Below are 8450 nucleotides of genomic sequence, written 5' to 3'. Positions count from 1 at the left end.
AATTGTTCAGGGTCAGGCCCCTCGGTGACCTGTATATCCTAAGCAGGGTCCCTGTTCCAAAAACACAGTTCCCATCCCTCCCGGTTTCAAAGAAAGGTGTGGAATCAGGATTGCAAAATTAAAGTACTGAGAATAAAGATGCAGATTAAAAGAGCTAATATGGGTGCTTTTTCCCGCATTTCATGGAAACAGCTTCTGAATGAGAACACATCAGATTGTGTGCATTGTGTATTGCATTCTGCCAGGGTATGCAGATTAAAGCTTGCTCCTCGTGACTCGTTTCTGAAAGAGGCCTCGGCGCTCATCACGTGATCCACCGGAGACTAACAGCACCCCCCGCAAAAAAAGAAATACACATCAAATCCAGGATGAGTGGCCTTGAATCAAAAACTCAATTTTCTAAGTGCGCAAGTCCAGCCTATGGATTCCAAAACCTCCTGGGGGAATTCAGCAATGAGAACTGAACCAGGCAGAGTGTCTTCTCAGTAGAGGCACCTGCCCTGCGGAACACCCTCCCATTAGATGTCAAGTAGACAAACAGCTTTCTGACTTTTAGAAGACACATGGAGGCAACCCTGGATAGGGAAGTTTTAAATGTTTGATGCATGACTTAGTGTTTTTATATTTTGCTGGAAGCTGCCCAGAGTGGCTTGGGCTACCCGGTCAGATGGGCGGGGTACAAATTATAACATTATTATTATTATTATTATTATTATTATTATTATTATTACAAAGCTGAGTGTCAAACCTTTACCATTTGGCTCCAAAATCTGAGTTCTGGTCTGGAATGCGGCTTATGAAACTCAGTTTTAAGATGTAAGTTGCCTTTGGTCTTTTTATAACGTGGAGGGAAAGGATGGAGGGATTTTAAAATTTGTACCTAATTCATCAGATATGAAGTCCGGGGGAAAATTTCTATCTCTAGGACCTAATCTAAACAAACTCTTCAGGTTATATATCTTCTTCTTTGGCAATCACTCGCATCTGAGTAAGATTGTCTTCTATGAATGCGATCCTAACAGTGAGTCCGTAAGTGACTGTGGAGGTCAATTCTGGATCCACACATCCTTTCACAGTGGGGACATAGGTTTCTGGGCAGTTGTTGATCATGGTGTAGATTTGCCCGGCATGCCTTCCTCTTAGCACGTTTCTCCCTTGCGTCCTGAGTTCGAGTGTCTTCAAAGCCCATGAAACCTTTGGTAAAGGCTGTTTTCTAACTAGAGCGCTCGCAGGCCAGTGTTTCCCAATTGTCGGTGTTTATACTACATTTTTTTAGATTTGCCTTGAGACAGTCTTTAAACCTCTTTTGTTGACCACCAACATTACGCTTTCCGTTTTTAAGTTGGGAATAGAATAGTTGCTTTGGAAGACGATCATCAGGCATCCGCACAACATGACCAGTCTAACAAAGTTGATGTTGAAGAACCATCGCTTCGATGCTGGTGATCTTTGCTTCTGCCAGTACATTTTTCGGAGATACCGTTGATGGAATCTTTCGAGGAATCGATGTCAGCCCTTGTGGAAAGATAACTGCTCAGGTAGGAGAAGTGATCAACACTTTCCAACATTACACCACTGAGTTGGACTTGTGGCGCAGCAGAAGGATTGTTTTATGCTTGTTGGTGCAGCACTTTGGTTTTTTTGGATGTTGAGCGATAGACCAAGCTAAGCTTCTGTAAAGATATTTAGGATGGTTTGGAGGTCATCCTCTGAAGTTCTATGACGGAAGTTACAGTAACCTTACTCTTTGCTTTCAGTCCACTCAGATTAAAGAGGTTTCCATCTGTACCATATATGATTTCTATTCTGGTGGGGCGTATCCCTTTGACAAAGAGTAGGATCACGGCTTGTTTTTCATTTGGTTAATAGCTATACACAACTCTCCCAGATTTGGAGATACTGCAAGCTCATCTCTAACTTCTTCTTGCGGAATTTGTGAGAGGACCTCAGCAGCTACAGGGGAGTTGCAGATAAGGAGATGTTGGGAATGTTCTTTCCAGCGCAGTGCAATAGCTTCTTTATCTTTTAGAAGTGTGGTACCATCTGCTGAGCGTAGTGCAGGGGTCCCCAAACTACGGCCCGGGGGCTGGATGCGGCCCAATGGCCTTCTAAATCCGGCCCGCGGACGATCCGGGAATCAGCATGTTTTTACTGAGTAGAATGTGTCCTTTATTTAAAATGCATCTCTGGGTTATTTGTGGGGCACAGGAATTCGTTCATCCCCCCCCCCAAATATAGTCCGGCCCCCCACAAGGTCTGAGGGACAGTGGACCGCCCCCCTGCTGAAAAAGTTTGCTGACCCCTGGCATAGGGGGCATATGTCATGATTTATTGGCCCATAGAGGGTCTTTGTGGCTTTAAAGAAACTCTGTGCATCATGAGTGTCGGCCAAGTGCTGGATCTCTTGAGCTTTTTTTATGCACCAGGTGTTCTTTAGTTCTCTGGTTCTTCTTTGAACCTCAGCCTTAGCGTTGACATAATTTTTTTCTTAGTGGCACAGTTTCTATCTCCTTGCCAGAACTTAAAGGCCTTCCTTTTCTTGTCCAGAATGTGTCCAATCTCACTGCCACTCTCAGTCCTTGTGTTTCTCGGTTTGGTATTTAATAGTTTGTTCACAGGCTGCAATAATGGATGTTTTTAGCTTGGTCCAGTGTTCCTCAATGTTATCAGGGAATTCTGAAAGCAGATGGTCCTCTGGAAGCTGTCCCACTTAATACAATCTTGAAGGGCTTGAGTGTTCATTTGGCGCCTTGGTTTCCCTTCTTAAAGCCTGCGTTGAGGTACAATATTGATAGCCATCATCAGTGATGTGTCCAGAAGTCATTGACACTCGTCATAACTCTGTTCGCACATCACAGCGATCTTCAGCTCAATCACATAGTCTAAGCGGTGTGAGTGGTTCAACCGAGGGTGCCTCCATGATGTTCTGAATTTATTTTTTTGTCAAAAGAGTGTGTTGGCAATAACAAGGTTGTGCGCTGCACATACAGTGGTACCTTGGGTTACAAACACTTGGGGTTGCAGACTCTGCTAACCCAGTAGTAGTACCTCGGGTTAAGAACTTTACCTCAGGATGAGAACAGAAATCGCACGCCGGCGGCAGCGAGAGGCCCCATTAGCTAAAGTGGTACCTCAGGTTAAGAACGGTTTCAGGTTAAGAACGGACCTCCGGAACGAATTAAGTTCATAACCAGAGCATAGCTGCCAAGTTATCCCTTTTTTAAAGGGAAATTCCATTATGCTGAATAGGCTTCCTCGCGAGAAAAGGGAAAACTTGGCAGCTATGAACCAGAGGTACCACTGTATAGTCAAAAGTAATATTCCATTCTGGTTGCTGTTGCCAATTTCTTCTTTCCCAATAGTTCCAGGCCACCGATTGACACCTCGGCCAACTCTTGCATTGGAATCACCCAGGAGGGTAAAATTATCCTCTTTAGGCGTCTCTGATAGGATAGCATCCAGCTGAGAATAATTCTTTTCTTTAATGTCTTCATCGGAACCCAGCGTTGGTGCATAAGCAACACTATGTATGTGTTTATAGGGAGACCTAACTCTTGGTTCGAGGTATCAGCTGTATTCCCAGGACCCAGGTGGCGCTGTGGGCTAAACCACTGAGCCTAGGGCTTGCTGATCAGAAGGTCGGCGGTTCGAATCCCTGTGACGGGGTGAGCTCCCGTTGCTTGGTCCCAGCTCCTGCCAACCTAGCAGTTCGAAAGCACATCAAAATGCAAGTAGATAAATAGGAACCGCTATAGCGGGAAGGTAAACGGCGTTTCCATGTGCTGCTCTGGTTCGCCAGAAGCGGCTTTGTCATGCTGGCCACATGACTGGAAGCTATACACCGGCTCCCTCAGCCAGTAATGCGAGATGAGCGCGCAACCCCAGAGTCGGTCACGACTGGACCTAATGGTCAGGGGTCCCTTTACCTTTACCTTTAACTCTTGGTTCGAGGTATCAGCTGTATTCCTGTCTTGGGGGAAGTTGGGGATATTGAGTGGAGACATGAGATGCTTCACCTTCACTTCGGAGGAGGGGACACTGGTTTGACATCTTGCCCCCCCCAAAACCCTTTCCCCACCCTTGGCAATGCTCAAAGGGAGGTGGGCCGGCTTCTAGAATGCATGGCCTATTCATCTGGTTATTGGAATGCCAGCGGCCTCCCAATTCATTTTAAATCGACAACACAACTGTGCATGCAACGCGTGCCTTTGGTCAACACGCATCTCCGGATGTTTCGGACTTCCAACTCGCACCAGACCTACCAGGCGAAGTTGGGCAAAGGCGGGTTTAATGAGACCCCGAGTAAGAACTCTTGCCTCAGAGCATGAAGGCTAAAATCTCACTCACACTTACCTGGGAGTAAGCACCACTGAAATTCAGTGGGGATGTACTTCTGAGTAAACGTGCAGAGGACTGGGCAGCCGAGAGGTTCCTTGCAGGATCAGGCCACGGTTCGTACTCCTTCAGGAATCTTTGAAGGAAACCCAACGACTGACATGTCCCCCAGAAAACGTCCCGTGGTGCTAGTGAAATTCACCCCACTTTCTCCCCACCCCTCAACCATGTTCACGACGATGCTAGTGGGGGATCTAACTTTGTTCAAGGTTTTAAGGACGGCCTTCAATCTGCCTGTGGAGACCTTTCGGTCTCTGAGGCGAATCTATCCCTCTCACAATGGAAGATTATGAGCTCGATTAAATTAAGCGCCGCTAACGGTTCAACTCGCTGCCTCCCTCCACAAACGGTAGCTAGGTTTTCTTTTTTTAAAAAAAACAAACAAAAAAACAAAAAACCACAACAAATAAATCATAAATACTGTACAAGGTAGAAGACCAAGGTAATGCAAACTCCTGCCCAGCCAGGTTCCCACCACCCCCTGACAACATGGAGTATGGTTGCCGTGGTAACGGATGAGGCCTTTGTGGTGCGGCCTCCCGACATGTGCAGGGTTGGTGGGGAATGCTTCACAATATTGCACAATTATCCTGTCAAGATTCTTGTATTTTGTCTCTGCTGCCCCTTAAACTCCCCCCCCCAAAATCAATAACGGGCTTTCTCCACGCCCAACCTCTCTTCCCTTCCTCCTCAGCAGACACAGACTCCAGTCGCCATCTTGGGTAGCGACCAACATCAACACCGCAACCCAACACAGCCTTCCTTCTTCGAACACTGATGTGCGGGAACAACCCTGCGGTTATCACAACTGAGCCCAGACTCAGGGGGTTCTCTGACCATGACAAAGGAGCAAAACTGCTCTCCACCCCCACCCCCACCCCATTCTCTTTGGAAATTGCTCAGAAACAGCACCAGTCCACCTTCCCCTTTCTGGAGCAGCTCCTCCTCCAAGCCAGCAATAAATAAAGGTAATTTATACATGAACAGACACCCACCCCACCCCCCAAGTTATCTGGTTGCTGACGGCGGTGTGCCTCGCAAAAGTTGGCGAGACGATGGTGCGCAGTGTCTGGTTCTGGTGAGCGGGGCTTGCATGAATGTGGCACTGAGTGGAGTAGCTCTGCATCCGTATCCGATGGACGAAGGCGAGGAGAAACCAAAGAGGAGGAGAAAAATGATCGTGTTCGGTGAGAATGGGGGGAAGTTGCCCCCATTCTCTGGACTCGGGGGCCTCAGCGGACGAAAACGGAGACACAACGACATTCAACAACTCCTCGGTTGAGCTGGGTGTTTCTAACCAAGCGACACACACATAGCAGGCAATCCTTTCCTAAGCAGGTCTGAATTCCTAAATGGTTTCTCTCTCTCCCCCAGTCCCATTTGAATGGGGCTTGGCGTATCAGGGCGGCTGCACCTAATCTCTCCTCCTCCTCCTCTCGCTCACTGAGCACACGCGCCTCCCACACACTCAAGACACAGCAGCAAGCGCAAGTCGTGCAACATGGATTTGCGTTCTGGAGGTTCCGCACGCGACCCGCCCCGAAGCGCGCCGCTAACTCCGCGCGGCGGATCCAGGAAGGCGACCCTGCGCATGAGACATTCAGGGTGGGAGACGAGACACGGGGACGCGTCCGTGTGGGGACGGCGAGGATGGGACGCAATATCTCTCTCTCTCTCCCGGCTTCTCCCCCTCCGGAGGGGTTCGCCCTGTTCCGCAGCTCGCTCATCAGACCCTCCAGAGGAGCAGGTGGTTTGTGCTATCATCCCTCCCCACTGTCTCGCTGCTGTTGGTGAGCCGGAAGTCCTCGTAACCATCGCCGCCGCTAATGATGAGCATCTTGGATTTGGGGGGCCTGTGCCTTGTGGAGTCCCGCTTCTCCAAGTCGTTGGACTTTTCTGTACCTGGAAGTGGGGGGGGGAGAAGAGTGAGTCATATTACTTTCTGCCCCTGCATAACCCAAATTCGGCAACCGGGACAAAAAACGTACCCTAGGTAGATTTTAGATGTACAGTGGTGCCTCGCTAGACCAATTTAATTCGTTCCAGGACTCAATTCGTCCTACGAAAAATTCGTCTAGTGAGTCCCGGTTTCCCATAGGAATGCATTGAAACTTAATCAATGCGTTCCTATGGGCTCCGGGGGACTGGTGGTGGCATGGGGCGGGGCTTCGGAGAAGGTCTCCGAAGCCCCGTCCGATGCCACCTCGCCTGCCTTCCCCGGCATGGGGCACGGCTTCGGAGGTCTCTGAAGCTGTGTCCCATGCTGGCTGTGCGCAGCAAGGCAGCGGGGGGGGGGGAGCGCTTCTCCCCACCGCCGCCTCGCCTGCTTTCCCCCCACCCTGCCTGTCACACACCGGCAGAGACCAGCGGAACAAAAAGGGGAACCAGCTGCAGCGCGGGAAGAAGATCTTCCTTTGCCTTCTTCCCTTGCTACAGCTGGTTCCCCTTTTGCTAGACAAATGCCTTTTGCAAATAGGTTTTGTGATCGGAGGTTTTTATGGCCATGCTTTGCAAGACGAAGCGGCGGCCATAGAAAACCTCTTCGTCTTGCGAGGTAACCTCCGATCGCAAAACCTATTCGTATAGTGAAAAATTTGTCTAACAGGGCATTCGTCTAGCGAGGCACCACTGTATGGGGGGATTAGGGGAGGGGGAGTACCTCTGGTGGGGTACATGTTGGGCCCCTTCTGGTTGTCAGGATGCTGTCAGCGACTCCCGGCTTGTTGCCCAGGAAAGTATAAAGACAAGGGAAGGTTTCCTACTGTTCTTTTTTTATTCAGTATTTGCAGAGAGAGGCTATAGAACCCAGCCTCTTGGATAATGGTGTTGTCCCAAGTGAATCTCCACCCCCTTCCCTCCCACTTCCTCATTCATCACTTCTATGGGTGCTGCTACATGCCCTCTGCCTTTGAGCTCTTTGCTCTCTTATTTTCAAGGATCACCGGGTTCTGGGAGAAAGGGGGGGGGGTCCTGGAATGCTTTCTAAAGACACTGTGCCTGTAAGCTTTTGCCCTGCTTCCTCCTCCTCCTCTCCCATTACAGTGGTGCCTCGCTTAACGAATGCCCTGCTTAACGAAATTTCCGCTTAACGAAAGGATTTTTCGAGCGGAGGTTGCCTCGCTAGACGAATGCGTTTTATGAAAAATTCGTCTAGCGAATCGCGGTTTCCCATAGGAATGCATTGAAATTCAATTAATGCGTTCCTATGCCTATGGGCAAAAAAAAATTCAAACAAAATTCAATGCATTCCTATGGGATTCGCTAGACGAATCTTTCGCTATAAGAAAAGACCCGTGGAACGAATTAATTTCGTCTAGCGAGGCACCACTGTATTTCACAACTTTCCCCCTCCTCCCCAAAGGGCGTGGCCTATAGGAGATGGCGCCCCGGCTTCAACAGGTTAAACCAGGTGAGAGTAGCCGATGGGTCTCAAACCCTCGGTGTGTTGGGGACTTCCCCTGCATGCAAGGACAGGCTATGGTAAATTGAGTGGATGAGACCAAGAGTGGGTCCAACAGTCAAGAAGGCGGTTTCTGCATGTGCTGTAGAGGGAAGGGAGGGGCAGGTTGGTCTTGTCAACCTGGGAAAAGGAGTGTGAGGAGTATCAGGGCTTATAGCAGGCATCCGCAAACTCGGCCCTCCAGATGTTTTGGGACTACAACTCCCATCATCCCTAGCTAACAGGACCAGTGGTCAGGGATGATGGGAATTGTAGTCCCAAAAACATCTGGAGGGCCGAGTTTGCGGATGCCTGGCTTATAGGGTTAATAGCTCTGAGGAACTGCGTCCTGCCCGCCTGGAGGCGGTTGGAGGATGGATGGCGGCTAACAGATTGGGGTTGAATCCTGACAAGACAGAAGTACTGTTTGTGGGGGACAGGAGGCCGGCAGGTGTGGAGGTAACTGTGCCCCTGAAGGACCAGGTACGCAGCCTGGGAGTCATTTTGGACTCATAGCTGTCCATGGAGGCACAGGTCAATTCTGTGTCCAGGGCAGCTGTCCATCAGCTCCATCTGGTACGCAGGCTGAGACCCTACCTGCCTGCAGACTGTCTCG

The 8450-nt window shown here is 49.5% G+C and overlaps 1 protein-coding gene across 1 annotated transcript in view; it reads right to left on the bottom strand.

Moving 5' to 3' along the window:
- Positions 1-4771: 4771 nt before the first annotated feature.
- ARHGEF17 (Rho guanine nucleotide exchange factor 17) overlaps positions 4772-8450 on the bottom strand; it is a 155832-nt gene continuing 152153 nt past the window's right edge. Inside the window, exon 21 of the mRNA XM_035115379.3 lies at positions 4772-6297. Coding sequence (XP_034971270.3) covers positions 6122-6297 — 176 coding nt within the window. The 3' untranslated portion in view covers positions 4772-6121. The remainder of the gene's footprint in view (positions 6298-8450) is intronic.

Source organism: Zootoca vivipara, chromosome 4, assembly GCF_965207765.1.
Source record: "Zootoca vivipara chromosome 4, rZooViv2.hap1.1, whole genome shotgun sequence".
Lineage (NCBI taxonomy): Eukaryota > Metazoa > Chordata > Lepidosauria > Squamata > Lacertidae > Zootoca > Zootoca vivipara.
The sequence above is the reverse complement of the archived record's forward strand: the minus strand, read 5'-3'. Positions and strand labels throughout refer to the sequence as shown.